The sequence below is a fragment of the Coregonus clupeaformis genome, unplaced genomic scaffold (genome assembly GCF_020615455.1).
Source record: "Coregonus clupeaformis isolate EN_2021a unplaced genomic scaffold, ASM2061545v1 scaf0053, whole genome shotgun sequence".
Taxonomy (NCBI): Eukaryota; Metazoa; Chordata; class Actinopteri; order Salmoniformes; family Salmonidae; genus Coregonus; species Coregonus clupeaformis.
The window spans coordinates 204588-230911 of record NW_025533508.1 but is presented as its reverse complement, the minus strand read 5'-3'; the positions used below and the strand labels follow the sequence as shown (position 1 = coordinate 230911).

The 26324-nt window shown below is 46.6% G+C and overlaps 1 protein-coding gene across 1 annotated transcript in view; it reads right to left on the bottom strand.

The window, feature by feature from the left end:
- Nucleotides 1-348: 348 nt before the first annotated feature.
- LOC121562834 (nephrin) overlaps nucleotides 349-26324 on the bottom strand; it is a 40070-nt gene continuing 14094 nt past the window's right edge. The window contains exons 5-29 of the mRNA XM_045212816.1: nucleotides 25714-25807; nucleotides 23146-23237; nucleotides 21224-21348; nucleotides 20849-21020; nucleotides 19298-19455; nucleotides 17258-17399; nucleotides 16703-16827; nucleotides 16403-16571; nucleotides 16051-16180; nucleotides 14541-14713; nucleotides 13604-13744; nucleotides 9927-10067; nucleotides 8654-8778; nucleotides 8044-8206; nucleotides 7658-7814; nucleotides 7036-7187; nucleotides 5747-5858; nucleotides 5372-5553; nucleotides 5059-5103; nucleotides 4031-4156; nucleotides 3201-3246; nucleotides 2406-2538; nucleotides 1254-1332; nucleotides 986-1158; nucleotides 349-753 (exon numbers count right to left, since the gene is read on the bottom strand). Of these exons, the coding sequence (XP_045068751.1) occupies nucleotides 631-753; nucleotides 986-1158; nucleotides 1254-1332; nucleotides 2406-2538; nucleotides 3201-3246; nucleotides 4031-4156; nucleotides 5059-5103; nucleotides 5372-5553; nucleotides 5747-5858; nucleotides 7036-7187; nucleotides 7658-7814; nucleotides 8044-8206; nucleotides 8654-8778; nucleotides 9927-10067; nucleotides 13604-13744; nucleotides 14541-14713; nucleotides 16051-16180; nucleotides 16403-16571; nucleotides 16703-16827; nucleotides 17258-17399; nucleotides 19298-19455; nucleotides 20849-21020; nucleotides 21224-21348; nucleotides 23146-23237; nucleotides 25714-25807 (3278 nt within the window). The 3' untranslated portion in view covers nucleotides 349-630. The remainder of the gene's footprint in view (nucleotides 754-985; nucleotides 1159-1253; nucleotides 1333-2405; nucleotides 2539-3200; nucleotides 3247-4030; nucleotides 4157-5058; nucleotides 5104-5371; nucleotides 5554-5746; nucleotides 5859-7035; nucleotides 7188-7657; nucleotides 7815-8043; nucleotides 8207-8653; nucleotides 8779-9926; nucleotides 10068-13603; nucleotides 13745-14540; nucleotides 14714-16050; nucleotides 16181-16402; nucleotides 16572-16702; nucleotides 16828-17257; nucleotides 17400-19297; nucleotides 19456-20848; nucleotides 21021-21223; nucleotides 21349-23145; nucleotides 23238-25713; nucleotides 25808-26324) is intronic.

Here is a 26324-nt window from a genome sequence, read left to right as displayed (position 1 = left end):
AGAGCAGAGTGGGAGGGAGGATGGTGGGAGAGCAGAAAGCAGAGTGGGAGGGAGGAGGGTGGGAGAGAGGAGGAGAGGGAAGTGGGGCATTGGGGTATAGGAAGATGGTCTGGGGAGGGACGGAAACCTGTGTCACCACACGACTGCAAACTTGATTGAAGTTTACTGTAATTTTCTCTGTCTTTCCCTCTTCCTCTTCATCTCTCATCTTGCTGGAGTGACATTTCCAGTAAAGGCTCTTGTTAGAGAAATATTTTGGATATGACATGTATCTGTATAAAATACACTGGAGGCATGTTGGAATTGTGTATCAGTTAGGCCTAAGACTAGAATATCCTTGACAATTTATTTGTACAGTAGAGTTTAATAAATTGTTACTAAAAAATCTGTAAGATAAGCTTCATCTTTTACATTTGACATCTTTGAGGTCTTTGGATCGATAGTAGGCCTAATTTGTATTGATGACTGTCTCACAACATCACCTACTGTAAATACTGTACCTTTTGGTAGTAAAAATTTGATCAGTTGAAAGGCTTCCTATTCATATAGTACTCAATACCAGCACAGCACTAAGAGTTCGTATTTTAGTCTGAGGTATTGTCCACATTCTGGAATCAAGGCATAAGCTTCCTAAACTAACTGTCCTCTGAGCTCAAAAGGTAAATCATAATCGTTTCTCTCTGGGCGTCGCTCAACCACCGGATCCTTCCTTCTGATTGGCTGCTGCGGGGCAGTCATGCCCCTCCCACTTCCCTGTTGGAGAGGGAAGCTATATGTCAGGAAGGTGAGAGACGTGACAATAGTATACAGCACTGTAGGCCAAATCCTAACTTGAAATAATTTTGATGCAAAACTTCCCATCCAATATTATTTGGAAAAAACTCAAGCTGAGAAAACACATCTAGTCCAATATGTGAAACCATAAGAGTCATCACCCCACAGGGGATCAATAACTAGTACTTTATCCCAGTGGGGTTGTGCTGACCTGAGGGTAATTGGGTGGTGGTGGTCTCCACTCTCCCCTCTGCTCTGGTAACCTGGGGTCAAACTGGGAAAGATGCAGTGGGAGCGACAACCCCAGCACATCCTGATACATGCCCCAGTCTCTCACCTCCTCATACTCATGGCCTATGGGCTCTAGTGGGTAGCGGCGGCCATCTTGAAAAAGAGAGCCAAAGAGGTAATTTGAAGTTAAACAGAGAAATGTTGCTCTTGTGATGTATTATTCATAGTAGTATTTTGGTTTCTCTCACCTGGCTCTTGTGTTCCCTCGGGGTGGGTGTAGAGAGAGGGGAAGTAGTCACTGGTGGGGTAGTAGTAGTGGGAGCTCTCCTGGGAGGACAACGACCATTGGTGAAAAACAGAGACAGATGCTATAATGCACATGGTGACTCTGGAGAGAGATACCTGACAAACAGTATATTTTGTAGCCTAGACTAGATGTATTGTTCTATAACTCAAGGTTAGCTAACATCTCTGAGGAGAATGGCCCCGAGGCCCCGAGTGGCGCAGTGGTCTAAGGCACTGCATCACAGTGCTAGCTGTGCCACTAGAGATCCTGGTTCGAATCCAGGCTCTGTCATAGCCGGCCGTGACCGGGAGACCCATGGGGCGGCGCACAATTGGCCCAGCGTCGTCCAGGGTAGGGGAGGGAATGGCTGGCAGGGATGTAGCTCAGTTGGATAGAGCATGGCGTTTGCAACGACAGGGTTGTGGGTTCTATTCCCACGGGGGGCCAGTATGAAAAAATATATATATAATAACTGTAAGTTGCTCTGGATAAAAGCGTCTGCTAAATGACTAAAATGTAAAAAATGAGAATTTGCTTGCATTAGAGCCAATTCTAATAATACTCTCTTTCTGCCAGTGTTGGTATATTCTACTTAACATTTTTCTGCAGGGTTCAAAGCCTTATTGGCCTTTTAAAATGTGCAATTTCACCAGGATCTAAGTGTATTTTGAATGCTAATTGTGGGCTATCGATCTCCCTTTCCTACAGCCAAAGGTGTTTATTTGTTTATCTCTCCTCTGTTTCCCTCGTTATGCCTGACTCCTCCACTTCCTCTCTTCTGACCGATCTCCCCCTTCCTTAATCCTTCCTTTTCTTCTCACCTCTCCACCTCTGTCTGCTAGCATCCTCCCAACTGTCATCCCTCCTGTTTTCTCCCTTTATTCTTCTCCTATTCCTCTCTAAGCCCCTCCCTTTATGTCTCTTTATTTTGTCACCTTCCTCTTCTCGCTCCTTCATCCACCACTCGTGCTTTCTCACTCTCTCTATTATCACCCCCTATGTCTTCTCCCAGCCCTCTCTCTCCTCTCTCTTCTCCCCTCCCCCTGTCCTCCGCCTCCTCTTCCCCCTGTCTCCCCCCCGCCTCTCCCCACCTCCTCCCTCTCTCTCATCTCACCCCAGCGTAGCTCTCGTAGACGCTGCTGTCTGGTTCTGATCCGCTGTCGATGAGGAGGGTGCGCTGGGCCGCAGGGTTCACCAGCTCTCTGTCTTCGTACCTGGTGGAGCCGCTGGCAGTGGACACAGTGGACCTGGATATGACAGACAGAACGAAGCGTCTAACCTCCTCCATTCTTTTTTACTTTTCTGTATCTTTTTTTATTAGAAAACACAGCATCACATCCCAACTCCCCAACCACCCACTCACATCCTCCCATCTTACTCTTTTATTTCTTTAATTTCCCTTTTTTAAATTAAGGCATATCAACATCATCCAATCAACACCCTCCATCCCATCACCCACCCACACGTCGTATGTCACTCTTTTTGAATCCTCAGGGAGAAAATAGCAACATACAAAGACATGTTCAGTACAGTACAGCGCACAAGAGCATAGCCCTGTCAATGCCATATGGCGTATTACATTTTAATTATTTTCGGATGTGACACCTGCATTTGCGTTGTTGCTTTGCCCCCTAATTGCAAATTCACACTGACAGGAGCGTCTGCTATTTGACGCTACTGTACATTTTACTATTTTGTTGCTATATGACATCATACAAAACGGGAGACTTTTGTCTGTCAAAGGGTCCTGTAATTTTGCTGTTGTGGGTGCTGGGTGTGGTCTGTCAGTAGGGCAGGGCTTAGGCCTCTGAGAGGGGATTGGACATGTGGTCATTTGTCTGTACCCACTGGACTGGACTGGGTGCTGGCTAGTCTGGACTCACAGAGACAGATTAAGATGATGACTCACCCATCTCCTTCACTCTTCTTCCCATCTGAAACACTGCCTTTACTCTCTGGAGAAGAGAGGGAGGGAGAGTGAGAGAGAGGGAGAGAAAGTGAGGGCGAGAGAGAGAGAGAGAGAGAGAGAGAGAGAGGGAGGGGGATGAATGAGTGGGGATTAGAAATGGGATAGGGGCACTATTGAAGAACTAAAAGAGGTCTGACAGAAGGATGGATGAAGAAATAGAGAAGAGGATGGTGTGTGGTGACGAAGGGTAGAGAGGAGAGAGTGAGATGACAGGTATGGGAGATAGGCGACTTGACAGTCGCAGGGAACGGAAACTGAGGGAGACAGATAGAGAGATAAAGGAAGTGAGGGAGAGATGAAGGGAGAGAGAGAGAGAGAGAGAGAGGGGGGGGGGAGGGAGGGGGAGGGAGGGGGAGGGAAGGGGAGAGAGACGGTGGACAAAAAATACAATAAATTAGATAAAGGGAAAGATAGAGGGAAGAAGTGACAGCCTTGGAGGAGGGTTGCGGAGGGAGGGAGGGGCAGATGGGGATGTTTGGAGGGAAAGGAGGAAGAGAAGAGATAAGAGGACACAGAGAGACAAATAGCGGGAGAAAGAAAGAAAGAAAGAAAGAAAGAAAGAAAGAAAGAAAGAAAGAAAGAAAGAAAGAAAGAAAGAAAGAAAGAAAGAAAGAAAGAAAGAAAGAAAGAAAGAAAGAAAGAAAGAAAGAAAGAAAGAAAGAAAGAAAGAAATGAGAGTTGCATTAAGATTCAGGCTCTGAGAGGTTTCTGAGACTGAGATGCAGAAGAAAACAGTCACACAACCTTGACCATGGTATCACCATGGTTACCTGTCTGGCCCTGCCTCTTCTTCCACCTCAGACACAGGAGGCAGCCCAGCCAGTTGAGAGCCAGCAGCGGAGCCCCACCAACCACCGCCATGATCACAGTCTGATACAGCGACAACCCACTCGTCTCTGGTTTACAAGAGAAACAAGAACAGGAAATGAGTTGATCCACCATGACAACATCATAGGTAGCAAGATGCAGGAACAGGGTGTTCAATTGTAAATAATTGCGGTTTGTGTGATTAATAGCTTTTCTGTGACTAAGGAGAAATAGAATGAGGCCTTAAGTCTTGGGGGATGTTTTTGTATTGTAAGGTTATAGTGAAAGTAGAGAAAAAGGGTTAGTGCATATTAAGGAGTGTGTAGTTTTAGGTAACTGTCTGTTAGGGCTCCGGTGACTAGAAACCACAGATATGCTCCATTGTCTAGACAGCAATTAGATAAGAGGAAGTGGTGCCAACAGTGATTGCGATGGTTGCAACTCCTGGGTTATGGTTAGCAGAAGACCATGTCCTTAATCAGGGTGAAAGGGTCAGTGGAAAGTGCTGTGTGATGTTAGTGGAAAACTACTGATATATCATTGTATGGGTGGGGAGCTTTGCTGGGATATAAGAGAGTGCTGCGCCCACTTGAAAGGCACGTATACGGCTGCACCAATCGATGGGCGCGCATTACAGCTGTTGCGTCTTTGGTATTAAACAATTGAACTTCACTCTGAGTTTTGACTCTTTTGTGGTAAATGAGTTTATTGCATATTGAGTCAAACTTATTAAGGGATAATAATAATCAGTATGAAAGCTGGTCTCTCACTTCCTTCATTGATAGAGGACTAACACAAGGAAAGAAGGTAGCATTTACGACCACAGCTGCCATAACTACAGTACCATTACTCAAAGAACAAACATTAAGTGCCTTGGGAGGTACATACATTAACATGATTTAGCCAAATTAAACTAGCTGCTTTGCAAATAGCAGTGTTCCACAGTCCCAAAAAAAGCCTTTTTGTATAGAGTTTTGAATAATAAACTTACCCTCAGTGTGTAAGGGATCCTCTTCCTGGACTGCTCCTTCCCACTCTGGTTAGAAGAACCACGGAGACAGGGAAAAAACCATCAGTGCTGTTCTACAGCTGCAAGATAAACCTGGGTGAAATCTCAAATGATCCTATTCCCCATATAGTGCCAAGATTATTTATGTTCTACAAAATGGGGCATAGGGGATCATTAGAGACATAACCTGATCTCAGTACCAGCTGGGCAGGAGTCCAAACCATCCAATGTCCGACCATTGTCCCTCTCCTAGCTAGGACCCAGAAGTCATGCTGTGAACTTGCTCTAGACTGACCCTCGGTGGTGATGGTGAGTACTGAGTTGTTGTCTGCGTAGCTGCTCTCTCCCATGGAGTTGAGTGCGTTGACAGAAAAGTTGTATGTGGTGGCGGGGGACAGGCCTGTCACACTGAAGATGTTTGCCTTCGGAGGGAACACATCCACATAGAGGAAACTCACAGAGCCAGCCCAACGGTACCTGTCAATCAACAGTATCTTAGTCAGTCCAGGGATGGGCTCTAACCTGACAGGAGTGAAATGGAATTGACCCTTGATCCAGACCTGTTCCTAATATGCCTATCAAGGATGTGTTGGTTGCTTATGAATGCAAAGAAGAGATCACAATATTTTACAAATCATGTTTAGCCAAACTGTAGTCAACGCTCTATCACCTGACACGGAATCTCTGCTCCAAGCCCCCATCGAAGCCTGGGATCCATTCTAGAGTTGCAGAGGCATGGGTGAAGCTGACTAGGCGGAACTCTGAGGGAGGATCTGGTTGATCTGTGTGTTAGAGAGAGAGATGGAAGGTGAGAGAGAGAGAGAGAGAGAGAGAGAGAGAGAGAGAGAGAGAGAGAGAGAGAGAGAGAGAGAGAGAGAGAGAGAGAGAGAGAGAGAGAGAGAGAGAGAGAGAGAGAGAGAGGGGGGGGGAGAGAGAATTGGGAAGAAAAGAGGGGGTGAAAAATGTAGGGAAAGAGAACGAGAGAGAGAGAGAGAGAGAAGGAGGGGTAGAAGGAATAAACAAGAGAGAACGGTAGAGGAAGAGAGCAGAAGAGACGGAGAGAGTTGAGCACTAGAATGAGAGAGAGAAGCTTTGCTTGCAGGCAAGCAGGCAGCTCTGTTTGCAGAGTAAATCATTTCCATTATCAGTTCCGCTCATAAGACACGAGGTTAGAGGGGTCAGTCTTATTTGGATCTGTCTTTTTTTAATCCAAACCGCAGCAGTGAGGCGGGCAGGGAGAGAGAGAATTCAACCTTCTCTTCCTTTCCCGGCCTTCTGATGATAAGGAAGCATATAACATTTATTATCGCTGCGTCAGATTAATTATGAATATTCACGGCAGTAAAAAAACGGAGGGAGAGAAAAAAACAGCAGTGAATATTGGATTGTATTTCACGCTTTTTATGGTAAACATTAAATGTGTCCAATGGAGGCCGGGGGGCTCGCTGGGAGCAGGGGCCTTGTTGACATCGCTGGCGTAGGAATACGCTTGTTAGTGAGCCAGAGGGCGACTCAGCCTGTGCGCGCGGAGAGAGGAAAGCGTATCACTGCAGCGTTATCTGACAGAGAGGGGAATTAGAGCTATAGGCAGGGGATAAAGGAGAGATACTCTGTAGAAATGACATAGCTAAAGGGTGTCTGACACTGAGGGCTTGCTCTTCCTACAGTGGAGAGAGACTGAACATTTTCTCTCTAAGCTGGAGGGTCCTCCCACACTAATAGAATCGTGGACACAGCAGCACATACACAAACGCACACACACTATTATATGAGAGGATGTAGCTAAATTAGGACCAATGGGACTCTAGCAGTTGGCTGTAAAATATGTGTTTTACATCATAGCAACATCCCTGGGCCCTGATGTCTGACCTAACCTCTGACCTTTTACCCATTCACACACACACACACACACACACACACACACACACACACACACACACACACACACACACACACTACTGGTGCTGAGAAGTTGGATGTTGAGTGTGTCCTCTCCCAGAGTGTTGCGAGCGGTGCAGGTGAATACTGCGTAGTCCAGCGCTGCACTCACGTTCACCACGGTTACCGTGCTGGTGTGTAATGAGCCCTCCCTAACTGTCTTCTCCTGGTACCTGCAGTACACACACACACACACACACACACACACACACACACACACACACACACATATGGCTATAGGGCAGACAGCAGGCACTGTGAGAGGTATTTGCATAGGGAGAGGGAAAAGTCCCAAAGTAAAGATTTAATGGTGAGATACTGAGTGAATGTATAAACTATGGAAACGAATCTAGTTATCCACCATCATGAATATTTTGCCACATTCTCATGACACAGTAGTTTAAAGTTTCTACATTGTTAAACATGCCTGTTTTAGGGACAGTGTGTGCCTGTGTGTCTATATGTGAGTACGAGCATGTGTGTGTGTGTGTGTGTGTGTGTGTGTGTGTGTGTGTGTGTGTGTGTGTGTGTGTGTGTGTGTGTGTGTGTGAGTACGAGCATGTGTGTGTGTGTGTGTGTGTGTGTGTGAAATGGGGTGAATGTGAGAACCAGATGGAGAGTGAGGGGTGTGATATGCTCTCACCTTGGGTGTATGAAGTCCATGGGCACGCCATTTTTAGCCCAGGAGAAGTGGAGCCGCGGGATGCCCTCTCCCTGGCACACCACCTCAGCTGTTCTGGTGCCATCCCCTCTGCTCGCCACCTTATTCCACTGAGCCCCCTTCTGGAGCTCTGGCTTAACTACACAGGACAGGACAAACACACACCCAGAGATGTTCACACTGTACATGTACAAACAGAAATGGATAGACAGAAACATGGAATACATGCAAATGCGTACAGATGTGCATAGAAATAATTAATGGTGCCACACAAGCAAAGACACCCACAACCCTTTTCCACTCCATTGCACCCTTGATGTGAACACACTACATGATTGATAGATCTTGGTAGAGCTCGTTAGACTCACAGCGTACCACCAACTGGACTGCCACGCTGGCAGGGGGTGCTATGTTGTTGTCGGCAGTGCACTGGTAGTGTCCGGCGTGGGCCCGAGTCGCCCCTTGGATGGTCAGCTGCCCAGTGGCCTCATCCTGGCTCTGCTCCCCCATCTCCTCCATCTCCCCCTCACCCTGCAGAAGACAGACAGAGGGGTAAACAAGAGGAAGACAGGAAGATAGGAAGACAGGAGGACAGCATGCAGACCTTCGTACACCCCCACCCCCTCCTGTGCAAGACCAGTACAGGTACGCCAGGGGGAGCGGAGAAAGAGAGAGAGAGAGAAAAAGAGAGAGAGCAGTAGATACAGGATAGAGAGCGTACGTTGATAAATGTGCCCTTTAGTCGCCGGGCCGTAATGAAAGCTATTTTTCTGGATTTGGGCTGAGTGTGGAGCCGGGAGAAGGGAGAGGTGGGGCGGAAGGATAGTTAGAGCCGGTGAAATATGGCATGACTCCGCATTTAAGAGGGTGAATGATAAACGGTAAGAAATGGTAAATAAAAGAAAGGAGGCCAGATAAAGGGAAATAAAATCGAATGAAAGGAGAGGTGAGATGAGATGGGGATATGGGGTCTCTCACCAGCCATTTCCAGGAGAACATGTCAGTGTTGATGATGGGGTTGGCATCTGCTACACAAAACAGGTCTGCTGTCTCCCCCACGTCCACATACACTGGGTCCTCCTCCATCTTCACACTAGGGGCATCTGGGGAGTAGGCAATAAGAAAGTAGGACTAGAGAAACAATACCAAAGTAACATTCTTAGGGAGCAATCAGTCACCACCCACCGACTCCCAACTCTCTCTACAATTCTATTCTATACATTCTATTGTATTATATTCCATTCTATTCTATTCCATTCTATTCTATTCTAAGCATCACTGATCCTACAGACACGCTATACATACTGTAACTAATGACCTTTCTCTATGGACCACTTTACATTAAATATTTGCCAATCAATTTAACCCCAGCATATTTTGGAACTGTCCCAACCCCCTACTGTCAGACACCCCTGCCCAACTCAGTGTCCCTAAATTGGGCCACGTCACCCTGGAGGTTCTCCATTGCATGCCGCCTGTCCTCCACTTTAACTTTGAGCGAGACAGAGGCAGGCAGGGTGCCATCATCATGGCCCACTTTCCCTCCTTCCATCCCTCCTTCAGTCAGTCACTATGTCCTGGATACAGCAGCACTATGACTCCACCAACATACTGTAATGTAATCCCTTTTCACCTGGCTGTGTGGTCTTCTCTTCCTGTGGGTATCATCTACTTACAACAGTAGTTGCATTAGTGCCCCAAGCCCCTGTCTGGGTTCATACACACAGCACACTGATGGAATTACCAGAGACACTTATGGCCTTCTCACAGACCACAGTCGTTTTAAACAGGAACGACATTGTTAAGTGGGCTACAGCGCCAGCCATAAAAGCTATTACAATCCTCTATACATTATGGATACCTCCAACTGTCAGGTTCCATCGGATCAGGATAGCGCTGTGCTGTCTGTCCATTAGGCTTGTACTGCACTGTGGGTTTTAGTGGAACATTCAGACCTACATTCAGAACAGCGCTATTATTACATCATTAAGAGTGGAGGCAATGGGATGGGGATGTGTCGGTCGGTTGGTTCAAGGTTGTGACAGGATTGGGGTTGTATTGGGTATACAACACTGGCATGTAATGTAGGTGGCTTGATGAACCACACTCGCGTGAGGACTGAGAAACCTTGCCTGAGTCCTGAAGATTTGTTTTCAATCCCTGAGCTAATGCGTAGACTTGAGCTCAGTGGGCTAACACAGTGTTGAGGTGCGTAGACAGACCAGATTAAAGGCCAGTGGGTCAGACTTACACTGTACATCCAGAGTGATGGTGGTATTGTCGGACCCCACCTCGTTGGTACAGTTCACAGTGTAGACCCCGGTGTCTCTCCTTGTCACATTCCAGATCTCAAACGCTGTGCTCTCAGTAAAGTGGTAGCGAGGATCCATTTCTGTTCATAGATACACACACAAAACCACACAAGCACATCCGCACGCACACACACACAACCACACACACACAAATATTCATTATAAACACATAAACCACATGTCCCTAAGCCACTCATGGCTTATAAGTGACATCTAATGCTATATTATTGATTGGCCTGGAAACAATCCCACAGAAACAATAGCCCATGTGTCAGACCACCACTGGGTAACCCCTCCAGGAGGAGGGTGTTGAGGTGGGGGGTTAGGGACAGGAGTGTGGTGGCTGTGGCCCGATGACAGGGAATAAAGGGCAGGCCAGGAGAGGAACGGCTGTGATGTATTCAGAGAAATAGCGATCCTCATTTAGGCAGCATACATTAGGGCTGACTACAGAGAATTGCGCTGCAATGGATAGCAGCTGTTTTACGGGCTCCTGACTAATTCTGCTATTTTGTGGGGGGGGTTTCGCTGATCTTAACTTTTTTTGTACATAATGTTTCCGTCAGACCAGCGATCACTAACCTAGATTTGGTTGAAGCATTCTACTTCAACGAGTCGTAGGCGCAGGACATACTGCTCACCCTGGACCAGGCCCTAATCCACGACTTGTAAAAGAAAAAGGTGGCTTATGAGAGTCTGACGTGCGGGAACCCTTACGAAACTACGTTGGCCAGTACATAAAACGTCTCTACCCTCCGTTCTATTGGCGAACTTACAAGAACAAACTGGACAAGCTCCGCTCGAGACTGTCCTATCAACGGGACCTGAAGAACTTTAATATCCTATGTTTCTCGGAGTCACATGGATAACGTAGACTGAGTGTACAAAACATTAAGAACACTTCCTTTGCCCTCAGAACAGCCTGAATTCATTGGGCCATGGACTCTACAAGGTGTCGAAAGCGTTCCACAGGGATGTTGGCCCATGTTGACCCCAATGCTTCCCACAGTTGTGTCAAGTTGGCTGGATGTCCTTTTAGTAGTAGACCATTCTTGATACACATTGGAAACTGTCGAGCCTGAAAAACCCAGGAGCATTGAAGTTCTTGACACAAACTGGTGCGCCTGGCACCTCTGAATGGCACATATACACAATCCATGTCTCAACTGTCTCAAAGCTTCAAAATCCTTCTTTAACCTGTCTCCTCTCTTTCATCTACACTGATTGAAGTGGATTTAACAAGTGACACCAATAAGGGATCATAGCTTTCACCTTGATTCACCTGGTCAGTCTATGTCATGGAAAGTGCAGGTGTTCATAATGTTGTCTACACTCAGTGTACATCTAGCTGGTTTTTCTATGCATCGGCAGGACAGTACGGCAGCGTCGGGTAAGCTGAAGTGGGGAGGTGTGTGTCTCTTTGTTAATAATAGCTGGTGCGCAATCTCTAATATTAAGGAAGTCTTGAGGTTCTGCTCACCTGAATTAGAATACCTCATGATAAGATAAATGCCATAGTATTTTTCATTTAAATTTTTCGTAGCTGTCTATTTACCACCACAAACTGATGCTGGCACTATGACCGCACTCAACCAGCTGTATAGGTCCATAAGCAAATAAGAAAATCCTCATCCAGAGGCGGTGCTCCTAGTGGCCAGTGATTTTAATGCAGGGAAACTGAAATCCGTCTTATCTCATTTCTACCAGCATGTCACCTGTGCAACTAGAGGCGAAGAAACTCTAGATTACCTTTACTCCACACACAGAAACACATATAACGCTCTCACTCGCCCTCCATTTGGCAAATCTGACCATAACTCTATCCTCCTGATTCCTGCTTACAAGCAAAAACTCAAACAGGAAGTACCAGTGAAGTGCTCAATACAGAAGTGGTTTGATGAAGTGGATGCTAAACTACAGGACTGTTTTAATAGCACAGACTGGAATATGTTCCAGGAGCTGCCACTAATCCGGGAGACTAATCCGTACTTTTATAAGATATCCCGCTACGCCCTCTGATGAACAATCATACAGGCAAAGTGTCAATACTGGACTAAGATCGAATCCTACTACACTGGCTCTGATGCTCGTCGGATGTTGCAGGACTTGCAAACTATCTCGGATTACAAAGGGAAACCCAGCCGCGAGCTGCCCAGATGAGCTAAATGCCTTTATGCTCGCTTCAAAACAAGCAACACTGAACCACGCATGAGAGCACCAGCTGTTTCAGATGACTGTGTGCTCACGCTCTCCATAGCCGATGTGAGTAAGACTTTTAAACAGGTTAACATTCACAAGGCCGCAGGGCCAGACGGATTACCAAGACGCGGACTCAAAGCATGCGCTGACCAGCTTGCAAGTGTCTTTACTGACATTTATAACCTCTCCCTGACCCAGTCTGTAATACCTACATGTTTCAAGCAGACCACCATAGTCCCTGTGCCCAAGAATGCCAAGATAACCTGTTTAAATGACTATTGCCCCGTAGCACTCACATTTGTAGCCATTAAATGCTTTGAAAGGCTGGCCATGGTTCACATCAACACCATCATCCCAGACACCATGGACCCACTGCAATTCGCAAACTGCCCCAACAGATCCACAGATGAAGCCATTGCATTCCACACTACCATTTCGACAAGAGGAACACCCATGTGAGAATGCTGTTCATTGATTACAGCTCAGCGTTCAACAGTGCTCTCCAAGCTCATCACTAATCTAAGACCCTCGGACTGAACATTTTCCTCTGCAACTGGATCCTGGACTTCTTGGCAGGCCGCACCCAGGTCAGGAGGGTAGGCAACAGCACATCCGCCACGCTGACCCTCAACATGGGGGCCCCTCAGGGGTGCATGCTTAGTCCCCTCCTGTACTCTCAGTTCACCCACGACTGCGTGACCACGCACGACTCCAACACCATCATAATGTTGTCTGACGACCTACATCGTTGAGACAGCCTATAGGGAGGAGGTCAGAAACCTGGGAGTGTGGTGGAAGGACAACAACCTCTCTGTCAACGTCAGCAAGACAAAGGAGCTGATCATGGACTACAGAAAACGGAGGCCGAGCACACCCCCATTCACATCGACGGGGCTATAGTGTGGCTGTAGCGGGTCGAGAGCTTCAAGTTCCTTGGTGTCCACATCAGTAAGGATCTATCATGGTCCACACACACCAACACAGTTGTGAAGAGGGCACCACAACGTCTCTTCCCCCTCAGGAGGCTGAAAAGATTTGGCGTGGGCGCTCAGCATCTTGACTGGATACATCACAGCTTGGTATGGCAACTGCTTTGCATCTGACTGCAAGGCACTACAGAGGATAGTGCGTACGGCCCAGTACATCACTGGGGCCGAGCTCCCTGTCATCCAGGACCTCTATACCAGGCGGTGTCAAAGGAATGCCCTAAAAATCTTAAAAGACTCCAGCCCCCCAAGTCATAGACTGTTCTCTCTGCTACCGCACAGCAAGCGGTACCGATGCACCAAGTCTGGGATCAACAGGACCCTGAACAGCTTCTACCCCCAAGTCATAAGACTGGCTCAGCTCTAGAGAGTTAGTTGGCTGGCTATATAGAGATACCACAGGGAGAGGGGGAGAGAGCAGGGTGGATCACCGTTGTGCAGCTCCTCCTTGCGGTAGAGCCAACTGCAGGAGATGTCATCTGGATTGGCCGAGACCAGCAAGGGAAGGATGGCTGTCTCATCCTCCACTACCTGTACCTTCTGGGGATGGTCAGGGCTAAACTCTGGGGGATCTTACACAAACACACACACACACACACACAAAGGGAGAAAAACATACAAGCCCAGACACAAAGAAACCATGTCAGCCATGAAAGGCGACAGCAGTGCAAATTAAAGAAAAACCTGTAGAGAAGCGGCATCCCCACCAATATCACAAAAAGACTGAATTCACACAGGAGTCTGGGGTGAGAGGGAGGGAGAGAGAGAGGGAGGTAGGTAGAGAACGAGGGTGGGCGGGAGGGAGGGGGAGGGAGGGGGAGGAAGGGAGAGGGACAGGCATTAAAACAGCGAGTGACAGTAGTGTTGTCCAACAGCAGCTGCTCACAAACACACAGTGACATTCTTTCATGCTTGCACGGAGCAGCAGGCTTTGAAGAGCTGGCTGGCTGCAGCCTGCGAAACAGCATCAAAGAATAACATGGCTGTGCTGCAAAGCATACACACAATTAGGACACACTGCCGCAGAGCCTGACAAACCCACAGTCACAACAAAGGAATACAGTAACACACACTCATACACACACATACACACGCAAACACAGAGAACAGCACAAACACATGCAAACAAAACTGCCTGCCATGCACACTATCGTGTCACATTACATAAGCCTCACACACACCAGCACAGACTTTCTTTTTCTCCTACTCATAACTGTGCACACATATTTTGAATACTTGATTTAGATCCCCAGTGAAACAAATAAAGTATTCACAGTGAAACAAATAAAATATTCAAAAGCTGTGTATAACAGACAGAGAGAAATAGACACGTATTCAACCCACCAACCCACACTCTTCACCACTCACAGAGGACGTTGAGCTTGTAGAAGGTGTTGACTCCCTCAGACAGCAGAGAGCTGAAGGCCTGACAGGTGATCCTCTGGCCATGGTGCTGGGAGGACAGGGGGAGGGACAGAGTACTGCGTACTGACACACCCCCAAACGTTGTTTTCCTAGGAGCCTGATCCACCCCTTTCAGCCTGGGAGAGGGAGCGATGAGAGGAGAACGTTTAGCGGGTCAATTTTGAACATTCGATAAATCCGCGGGCCGGGTTGCAGTCCGAAACATGTTGCGGATCGGTTGAGGTTTTAATCATGATAATAAAATAACAACTTCACTATTTTTACTGTGTTTTGTCAGTTGACTCATTTCATTATGTAGTGTGTATTTGCCATCAGAGTGGCACTGAGACAGGCTACTTGCGCAGAATGCTCACAGTGCTGCTGAGTAAAACATAAGAGAATGATAGAGGCCTCTAGTAGCCAAATGGCAGTTTTATCATGGGCAGCACCAATGAGGGCTTCCACCATGCTTCTGCCATTTTAAGGTAGTCAAAGTAGTCAACTGGATGGGGATTCCTATGGGTTGTAGCCTCAATGGTGGTGCCCATGCTGTCACAGATGCTATAATGGCACAGATATAAAGATGAGCCCTCTATCTATCTCTGTGAGTAAAACGTATTACCCTCTCCTGCTTTCCCACCCCTTGCTCTTCCCCTCACGTGACTTTCACTCACGACTCACCGTTCTTACCTGAGCTAGCTAGCTAACTTTTTATTTAATATTTAAAACATACAATCTACTTGCAGTGAAGCCGCTCAACAACTACATCACATTAGTCAACTAACAGACTCCCATCCAGAGCGACACACAGAAGCAACCAGGGTCAACACCCTGCTCAAGTTAGCTAGCTAACTAACTTATACATGAAATGGCAGCGTTTGATAACACAATTAGTGCAAGTGTAAAGCCAACTCATGGAAAACAGTTCAAAAGTGAAGTTACAATTGTGTTAACAGGCTATTTTTGCGTAATCGTTGACGTTAGCCCATAGATGGATTTTTATTCAGCATGCAAGTCTGTGTTGATGAGGGCAGTTCCAAAACAGGCCCCTCGTCCAGCAGGTAGGTATGGCTTTTCACAACTCAGTTAGGCCTATTGCTTGCTTTAGTAGGCTAAGACTTGCTTTTGTCTTTTCAAATGGCTGCATGCAATCGCATAGTTCTTTGAATAGGCTATGACATGGGGATAGGCTACTACTGTCTGTAGGCCTATATGCCCTAGGCCTACTACTAATAACAATGAAATCAATTGATATGATCTGGCGGTTTGCGGCGGGTTTTGGTACAAATTACGGGCCCGGTTGCGGCAGCTCTCTGTCCTGATTGGCGGGTTACGGTGCAGTCGCGGTACTGTGGCGGGAGCGGACCGGGTGCGGGTTGCAAAAAATTGACCTGCACAAGACTGTAGTCCAGGGTCTCCATAGACTCCTCCATGGCCCACAGGCCGGCTCCCCTTTAACCTGCACTCCCCTCACCTGGTTGGGCCCAGGCTCCAGGAGATGTTGGCCTGGGGGTTGCTGCTCCCAGACAGGCAGTCCAGACTGAGGTTTTGGCCCCGACGCAGCTCCTTCTGCTTGGCTATGATTGTCACATTCACTGCAGGGACTGGGGAGGGGTGGAGGGGTGGAGGGGTAGAGGAGAGGGGACAAGACACCACTGTCAACCTACTGAGGCTGCTGATTCCGTGTCTTTGTAGCATAACGTTAGGCTATAGCTTGAATCTACCTATCTTCTTGAATGTACTTAATGCTTTCCTCCACTATTAGTCAGGTCCATAAAGGCTAGCATTAACCCACTCATGCCCAGAGCCCGGTCTGTAAGACTCACACTGGACCATGAGTTTGACTGTGGCGGTGAGGACCATCTTAGCCTTATTGGTGGCGTTACAGCGGTAGGTAGCCATGTTGTCACTGGGCTGGAGGCGCACAACCAGTTCTTTGGACATGCCTTTATCAGAGGGCAACTGTTTGGGGTAGTCTGATAACGCCTTACCATCCTGCCGGGTTGAGAGGAGAGGAGACAATGGAGGACATGGTGCTGTACAGACAGAGGGTCTTAACCGCTACAACGTGTGACAACTTAAACAATCAAAATGTATGTTGTCGTACAATACACACATATACACACCTTGTACCAGTTGAGGGTTCCTTTGGGGCTTCCCCCGCTAGAGAAGCAGATGAGGCGGACGATGGTTCCTGATCTCAGAGGAACCCCTTGGGGAGGGGCTTCTATCCACACCTTCTGAGGAGGGTCTGAGAGTGGAGGGGGAGGAGGAGAGAGAGATAGGGGAAAGGGGAAGGGGTAGAGAGGGGGAGAGAGAGAGAGAGAGAGAGAGAGAGAGAGAGAGAGAGAGAGAGAGAGAGAGAGAGAGAGAGAGAGAGAGGGGGGGGAGGGTTGTCTCTGTATTGTTATAGTTATAGAAAGCACACATTGAGATTGTTGGGATTGTTACTGTACAATGCATAGTGACTGTAAGTCGCTTTGGATAAAAGCGTCTGCTAAATGGCATATTAAATATTATTATTATAGTTATGTTCTGGTTGTGCAAGGTTTGTTCAAGGTTGTACTTGTCATAGTCATTCAATTGACAACAACCATTAGGATTATTGTTGTCCATTATTACCATTACCATTATTACCATTACCATTATTATTGTTGTCATAGTTCTATCCAGAGACTCACAGAAAACAATGAGGTTGGTGGACTGGCTCTTGGAGAAGCGTGTGCCCTTGTTGAAGGTCTCACAGATGAGGGGCAGCCCGTTCTCCTCCCGAGAGACAACATGGGTCAGGTTAGACATGGTTGTCTTCCCCCCGTGATCTCCCTGAAGACAGGAAAGGACACATGACAACGTCAGGAAGAGACAGGAATTTCTAGTGTCCCTGAACATTTTCCTTGGAGATACATACTAAGCTGCTCACAGGAAATACAATAATAATACTGTTTTGATAATGGAATTGAGCTTTATGGCTCTCTAACTCTTGTGCTCTACTTACATTGTGCCTGGTCCCTGATAATAAACAAACAAATAAATCACATTCATACTCTTCTTCCTGCTCACAAAACTAGTAACACATTGAATCAAACACCCATTTGCTCCTGTATGATGCTAGTCATGTCTGTTTTGCACCCCGGGTTTATCAAGGCTTTTATTGAGATGATTAGTGCAAAAGCCTTTTTTCAGAGAGAAACAGACACAAGAAGGAACACGTTCACAAAGAACCACCACTGAGGTGTCAGTCTTTATTAGCCCTCCTACGCATGCAGCTGTAAATGCTAGATCAAATGAAAATTATTTCTCCAAATGAACAAAGAGCTGGGATAATGGTTCTCTCAACTCCCATGTTAGCTTTTATTCACTTTTATCTCATTAACATACGCAAAAGCAGAGAGAGAAGAATACAGGAACACTTTTTGAGGCAACACTTCACTCACTGGCAAAGCCCTGTGTTGTATAGACTGAATAGAAGTTCTTTGTTCAGAGCGGAGAGAGAATGAAGAACAGATTCTACCTGGTCAAGGTGGACACTGCACGGGGAAGACTAATACGAGTTCTGTCAGAATCAAAGGCTTCTCTCACATATGCTTGTCATTGGGCGCTCGAGATGTACAAATAAGAGTGTCTGAAATCTGAATTAAGTATTTAAGTGTGTATTGACCTCCGAGGTGTAATTTCAAAGGTCATTTTCAATTCAAAGACAGTATGAAATGTATAGACCCAATACTTGACATGCTTTTTGTGCTTTAGGTCAAAGGTTTGATTTTATTTCATTTTATTTGACTATTTAAAACACATAAAGAAGCCACACCAGGCAACCAATACATGTCCCAATATTGCAGAGGGTTGTAGGGCAAAACAAGTGACATGGGCACGCTGTGCCATACATTCAATCATGCCCAATGTCCACATATTTACATATTTACCAAAAAAAAAGCAGATATGCACATCTACCAAATCACTCCACTAGTGCAGAGTGGCTTTACACTTGGCTAGGAGGCAATGTCAACATTAACCAAGCCTTGTAGGAGTGTTTGAACCTAAGACTGGCAGAAACAGTTTTTATCTCAGCCGGGAGTTTGTTCCGCTCTACCACTGCCATATATATATATATATATATATATATATATATATATTTAAAAAAGTGTTCTGGACAGTGCTGATCTTGAATCGACATGGCACAAAATCTGTGGCACTGCCTCTTGTGGCGTAGGAATGAGAGTCCCTAACAGTAGTAAGATAATTCTTTAGACACTGGGGGACTGTACATATACAATTTCATGGGCCAATCACAGCTTTAGCTGAATGACCCTTTTATCAACTGATACCCACTGTAGTTCACTGAGCTGAGAAGGGCCAACATGAGCCTGAGGGCTAAGATTCAGAATGACCCTAGACATTTTATTCTGAGCTGTCTGTAGCTTGTTCTTTATGAACTTAGGGGAGCTGCTGTACCAGGTAGTACACCCCAAAGTGAGGTTGCACTAATGCTGCTGGAAGTGTTTTCTGGAAGGTTCCTTTATCTAGAAATGTGGCTTTTCTGGCCAGAAATGTTACTTTCTGGTTGACCTTGGCAATTACTTTCTGCCCCATGTGCTCCCCTGTCAGGAACCTGTCTGGTTAAGTTCACTCAAATATTTCCAGAGCTATTTCATGCAAGTAGGTTTATAGTGTATGATGCAGTGTGAGGAGCAGAGTGTGTCGAAGTAAATGCAGTCCCCTACCTCTTCCACATTGGCCACGGTGGTGTTGAGTTCCCTGAAGCCCAGCCACCAGCGGATGTGTACAGGCGGGTTACTGGAGGAGGTGTAACAGCACAGGGTCACCTCCTCCCCCTCTCTTGCCTCGAACAACCCCAGCACCATCACCTTCTCTGGCTCAACTGAGACACACACAGTAAATTCAGTCAATAAAGTGCTCTGTGTCAGGATCAATGTTTTATAGCAAGGATGGAAAGACTGGATTTGAAAGTAAAGGAAGTAAAGAAAGTCCATCAACATCAATTTAAGAAGTATTGTCCTCTCCTGAGGTTTTCCATCCATTCCAAACCCAAACTAGTCACCAAAGCCTGTCTATATTCAGCTATACCAGGATGGGTCTTAACTGGCACAGAGGAAGTGCAGCTGAGCAGTAAGCCCTGAGAGGGGATGCAGTAAGACAGGCTAATGAATGAGCACACATGGATGCATCATATCATGTATGATTGTTACTCCCGAGTGGCGCAGTGGTCTAAGGCACTGCATCGCAGTGCTAGCTGTGCCACTAGAGATCCTGGTTCAAATCCAGGCTCTGTCGTAGCCGGCCACAACCGGGAGACCCATGGGGCGGCGCACAATTGGCCTAGGGGAGGGAATGGCCGGCAGGGAGGTAGCTCAGTTGGTAGAGCATGGCATTTGCCACGCCAGGGTTGTGGGTTCAATTCCCACGGGGGGCCAGTATGAAAAAATAAATAATAATAATTATTATTATGTATGCACTCATTAACTGTAAGTCGCTCCGGATAAGAGTGTCTGCTAAATGACAAAAATAAATAAAAAAATTAAATTGTATGGGACACAGGCAGACATGACAGACAGACAGTGTGTTAGGTTCCACACACGCCTTAGGGCGACGCAGGCATATTCATAACACACCAGTTCTTCTCTCTGCTCTCAAGACAAAACTGAAAGGAGAGAGATACATTGATAAAGGGTCTGCAACTCATTTTCAACGTGTATGAGGGGTGAATACGAATAGCTAGGAGGTAACATGGCTTTTACGTGGGATAGGAGAGGAAGAAGAGAGTGGTTGAGACGGTTGACTGACGCAGCGAGAGAGCGAGTGTTGGCGTGAAGGAAGAGTCAGTGTGATGCGAAGTTTGTTTTTCAGTCGTGGTAGTAGAGAAATCTCTTATGCAGTGACGTGAAAATGTAATTTATTACCTGTTGGCATTATTATCGCCACAGAAAGTGCCGGCTTTATTGCCTTTGGATTGTGCATTGAAGCGATTCAGCTAATTCAAATTTGTTTCTGTGAAATATGAGCCTGGGTCATAATTGCTATTGGTTTCATTAATGATATTGGTATTAGAATTTGTGTTAATCCAGAATTGTTTTCAGTATTGGAGCTGGGACTAATGTTAATGTCATTGTTATTGGGATGAATGTTATTGAAAATAACTTTCATGATTGGGTTAACAACCATTTGAATAAACACAAACATCCAATCGCTTTTGTGTGTCTGTGTGTGTGTTCTAGCATCCAAGTGCATGTATCTCTTAGCAGTCGGGGACTCACAGAGGACAGTGATCTTGCGGCTGTCGGACAGAGGGACAGGGGTCACCTGGTTGACGCTCTCACAGCGCAGCTCGGCCTGGTTGTCCTGTGGTTTAACCTGCAGGGTCAGGTGGCTGATGGCCCGTTGCGACTCTGTGTCCACCTCCCAGCTGGTGGAAATCACCTCCCCATTCTGATCCACAGGACAGAACTATGGGTTAGTAACAAGCAGAGGACAGGACAGGGCTATGGGTTATTAACTAACATAATGGGTGGCTGACTGGCTGCAGTAGGAAGGGAGTGAGTTCTGAAAGAGAGAGGACAGAACAGAGGTAGAAGATGGAGAATACACCAAAACGACTGATTCTAAGCCTTAGCAGGGTGTGGTCTCTGTACCTTGGTCCAGTGTAGGGTGGCCAGTGGGTTCCCTCCCTGGGACACACAAACCAGCTTCAACATGGTCCCCCTCTTCACCAGGCCCTCTCTGTCCAGGCCCTGGATTACTGGAGGCTGGGGTGGGACTGATGTTGAGAGGGAAAGAGGGAGATTAAGCAATATCTTGGGAGAGAACGACAGAAAGTGAGGAGAGAGGAAGAGTGGGAGCAATAGAAAGAGAGAGGGAGAGAGAGAGGAGAGATGAAGCACCAGAAACAGAGAAGATGACAGAAAGAGAGGATAGAGAAGGTATGAAATATGCACTGGGATGAGCGGACACTTGGCTTTATGAGAAAGGAAGCATCCTCTCTATTTGTCGAGACAGGGCCAATAAATTGGCCACATTTACACAAGACTGCAGGATAAGGGATCTAGCTCTGATGAAAGCATTAAGTATTAAGGGAGAAGCCGGCTAGATCGACTCCATAAAGCAAAATAGATGTTTAAACAGTAATAAAGCAACGTTTGGAAATGAGTAAATTACAGCCGTCCTGAATAAAATATACACCGTAAAATAAATTAGGGGAGGGCCAGCCTTTGTTATTGCTGCAATCAGTTTGGGAGCGCAGGCAGCACAGGCGGCTGTATGTGGACCCTGGGCCGGCGTGACAAATTGCCTCCTCGCTAACAATCTAGCTGGCTGAAAATGGACACGGTGCTCCAGGCTTTGATGGGCTGGCTTGCTGAGTAAGGACTACTGTTGCAGTGGTCGACGGGTTCTGCTACATTAGCACTTACTGTGGAGGGATGTTGTTTAATACAGAGTGGAGAGAGAGAGAGAGAGAGAGAGAGAGAGAGAGAGAGAGAGAGAGAGAGAGAGAGAGAGAGAGAGAGAGAGAGAGAGAGAGAGAGAGAGAGAGAGAGAGAGAGAGACGAGTGAGAGACAGACGGAGAGAGCGAAAGAGAGAAAGAAAGAAAGAAAGAAAGAAAGAAAGAAAGAAAGAAAGAAAGAAAGAAAGAAAGAAAGAAAGAAAGAAAGAAAGAAAGAAAGAAAGAAAGAAAGAAAGAAAGAAAGAGAGGTGGAGAAGCATTTAAAGTTATGGGCAGTGGTTAAAGATAGAATAGGACAGCGTCTAATGCAGAGGGAGATAGATAGAGACAGTATTTCATATGGACGGCTGTGGATAATATGGCGAAGGTGGAAGGACAGGAAGGAGTAGAATGGGAATGTTTACCATTGAGTGTCTTCAGTAACAGTAGCATTTAATCAGCAGCTGATTTAGACCTGGGAGAGAACCAGGTGGGTGGACTCCAGAACAATCAATTACTGAAATTGATCTACAAAGTGTTGAGGAACAACTAAAACTAGAAAACAATACGCTGGGCTGCCAGATTGTTTCAAAGCAACAACCAAAAATCCCCAAACAAGACAAAGTGTAAACAAGGAAACGATCCTTTGAGATGTAAAATCACCCACCCCTATTATATGGTGTAGGTCCCACACTGTAGGAGATGTTATGGTCTCACAGTCCTGACAATTATATTTAGCAGCAGCAGAGTTTAGAATTTGGGCTTGGGTTTCATTCCCAGGCTTGGGTTTCATTCCCTCTGATCAGTATTATCAGAGTGTAACAGTTGGACTTGAGTTGGAGTTAGGATTGCACTGATGCCAGTAGAATTGACAGAGTTGAGTGGGTTGAATGTGACAGAAGTAGAGATGTTGATGCTTTCATGTCGACCTCTAACCCTCCAGGCTGAGCCTTGGTCCCCAGTAGGTGTGAGTACGCCTGGGGTTGAAAGTCTCCCCTGGGAGTGATCGCTCAGTGTGAGGATGTTTGCCCCAAGGCCAGCCCGGGATTAGGGTCCACACATGGCTGGAGAATGGAATAAGGAAAGGTGAAGGTGTCTGAGAGTCCATAAGGTAAGGAACAACACACACTCACAGTATACATTCATCACCAGGCTGGTCTCCAGGGCACGAGGAAGAGCCGGGTTCTTCGCACGACACACCAGCTCCCTCCCATTGTCCGAACTGCTTAAGACCATGAACCTGCAGGGGGTGGGGAGTGTGTGTGTGCGTGTGTGTGTGCGATGGAAAGGTGGGTGGGGAGAGTGGGGGAAAGGGGGACATGGGGAAGGATTTGATGGAAGAGAAGAATAGATGATGGATAACATTAAAGGTCATGGCTTAACATAGGACACATAAATACTTCACCCCTTAACACTCTAACTGAACCCTTGAGACCTCCATAAGAACAGACAGATTTATACAGTCGTGGTCAAAAGTTTTGAGAATGACACAAGTATTGGTCTTCACAAAGTTCACTGCTTCAGTGTTATGAGATATTTTTGTCAGATGTTACTATGGTATACTGAAGTATAATTACAAGCATTCCATAAGTGTCAAAGGCTTTTATTGACAATTACATTAAGTTTATGCAAAGAGTCAATATTTGCAGTGTTGACCTTTCTTTTTCAAGACCTCTGCAATCCGCCCTGGCATGCTGTCAATTAACTTCTGGGCCACATCCTGACTGATGGCAGCCCATTCTTGCATAATCAATGCTTGGAGTTTGTCAGAATTTGTGGGGTTTTGTTTGTCCACCCGCCTCTTGAGGATCGACCACAAGTTCTCAATGGGATTAAGGTCTGGGGAGTTTCCTGGCCATGGACCCAAAATGTCGATGTTTTGTTCCCCGAGCCACTTAATTATCACTTTTGCCTTATGGCAAGGTGCTCCATCATGCTGGAAAAGGCATTGGTCGTCACCAAACTGTTCTTGGATGGTTGGGAGAAGTTGCTCTCGGAGGATGTGTTGGTACCATTCTTTATTCATGGCTGTGTTCTTAGGCAAAATTGTGAGTGAGCCCACTCCCTTGGCTGAGAAGCAACCCCACACATGAATGGTCTCAGGATGCTTTACTGTTGGCATGACACAGGACTGATGGTATCGCTTCTCCGGAAAAGGTGTTTTCCGCATGCCCCAAACAATCGGAAAGGGGATTCATCAGAGAAAATGACTTTACCCCAGTCCTCAGCAGTCCAATCCCTGTACCTTTTGCAGAATATCAGTCTGTCCCTTATGTTTTTCCTAGAGATAAGTGGCTTCTTTGCTGCCCTTCTTGACACCAGGCCATCCTCCAAAAGTCTTCGCCTCACTGTGCGTGCAGATGCACTCACACCTGCCTGCTGCCATTCTTGAGCAAGCTCTGCACTGGTGGTACCCCGATCCCGCAGCTGAATCAACTTTAGGAGACGGTCTTGGCACTTGCTGGACTTTCTTGGGCACCCTGACTTCTTCTTCACAACAATTGAACCTCTCTCCTTGAAGTTCTTGATGATCCGATAAATGGTTGATTTAGGTGCAATCTTACTAGCAGCAATATCCTTGCCTGTGAAGCCCTTTTTGTGCAAAGAAATGATGACGGCACATGTTTCCTTGCAGGTATTTTTTTATGGTAACCATGGTTAACAGAGGAAGAACAATGATTTCAAGCACCACCCTCCTTTTAAAGCTTCCAGTCTGTTATTCTAACTCAATCAGCATGACAGAGTGATCTCCAGCCTTGTCCTCGTCAACACTCTCACCTGTGTTAACGAGAGAATCACTTACATGATGGCAGCTGGTTCTTTTGTGGCAGGGCTGAAATGCAGTGGAAATGTTTTTGGGGGATTACGTTAATTTTCATGGCAAAGAGGGACTTTGCAATTAATTGCAATTCATCTGATCACTCTTCATGACATTCTGGAGTATATGCAAATTGCCATCATCAAAACTGAGGCAGCAGACTTTGTGAAAATTAGTATTTGTGTCATTCTCAAAACTTTTGACCACGACTGTACAATCTGTGGGGTCTGAATATCAACAGCATTATAACCCCCCTAAACATCATGACAATGTGGGCATTACACCTCCAGACCCATGACAAACACAAAGTCCACCATGTTATCTAGATTCATCTCCAGATTTAAAAGCTCCTTTACAAAAGAATGTTGCTATTTATAACCACTATCTACACATATAGGATAGTGAAAGGATTTAGTTGGAGACCAGGCTATTCTGCGTTAGAGCTGAACTATGTCCTTAATACCCTCTGCAGCGTGTTATCTTTGCAGATAACAAGGGGTTATTATCTCTGGAGCTGGATTAGACTCATTTGCAGCAGTGGTGAATGTATGTACGCACCACCAGGTGAATCTGTCTAGCAACTGAAATGTGATTCTGTGTCTATGATAAAAGCTAATTTGATTTGACACAAGGCACTGAGTAACAGTTCACAGTCAGCACCAATTCATTACACTGTACTGTATTTCTGTGGGAATACAGAAGTTCTTCAATTAGGGATAACACTCACACGCACGCACGCACACACATACACTCACACACACACACACACACACACACACACACACACACACACACACACACACACACACACACACACACACACACACACACACACACACACACACACACACACACACACACACACACACAGGAGACAGAGAACAGGAACACATACTCTTTTGTAGCGTGTGTGTTCTGGAGCTTGTCCTCAGAGCCAGACATAGGGAAAGACTCTACACCTGTCAGCTCAACTCCGTCTGGGAGAGAAAGAGAGGAGGAGGGGTAGGAGGAAAGAGAGGAGGAGGGGGAGGAGGAAAGAGAGGTGGAGGTGGAGGAGGAGGAGGAAGAGGAGGAGGAGGAAAGAGATGAGGAGGGGGAGGAGGAAGAAAAAGAGGAGGAGGGGGAGGAGGAAAGAGAGGAGGAGGAGAAGGAAAGAGAGGAGGAGGGGAAGGGGGAAAGAGAGGAGGAGGAAAGAGAGGAGGAGAAAAGAGAGGAGGAGGAGGAGGAAAGAGAGGAGGAGGGGGAGGAGGAGGAAAGAGAGGAGGAGGGGGAGGAGGAAAGAGAGGAGGAGGGGGAGGAGGAGGAGGAGGAGGAGGAGGAGGAGGAGGAGGAGGAGGAGGAGGAGGAGGAGGAAAGAGAGGAGGAGGGGGAGGAGGAAAGAGAGGAGGAGGAGGAAGAGGAGGAGGAGGAGGAAAGAGAGGAGGAGGGGAGGAGGAAAGAGAGGAGGAGGGGAAGGATGAACGAGAGGAGGAGGAAAGAGAGGAGGAGGGGGAG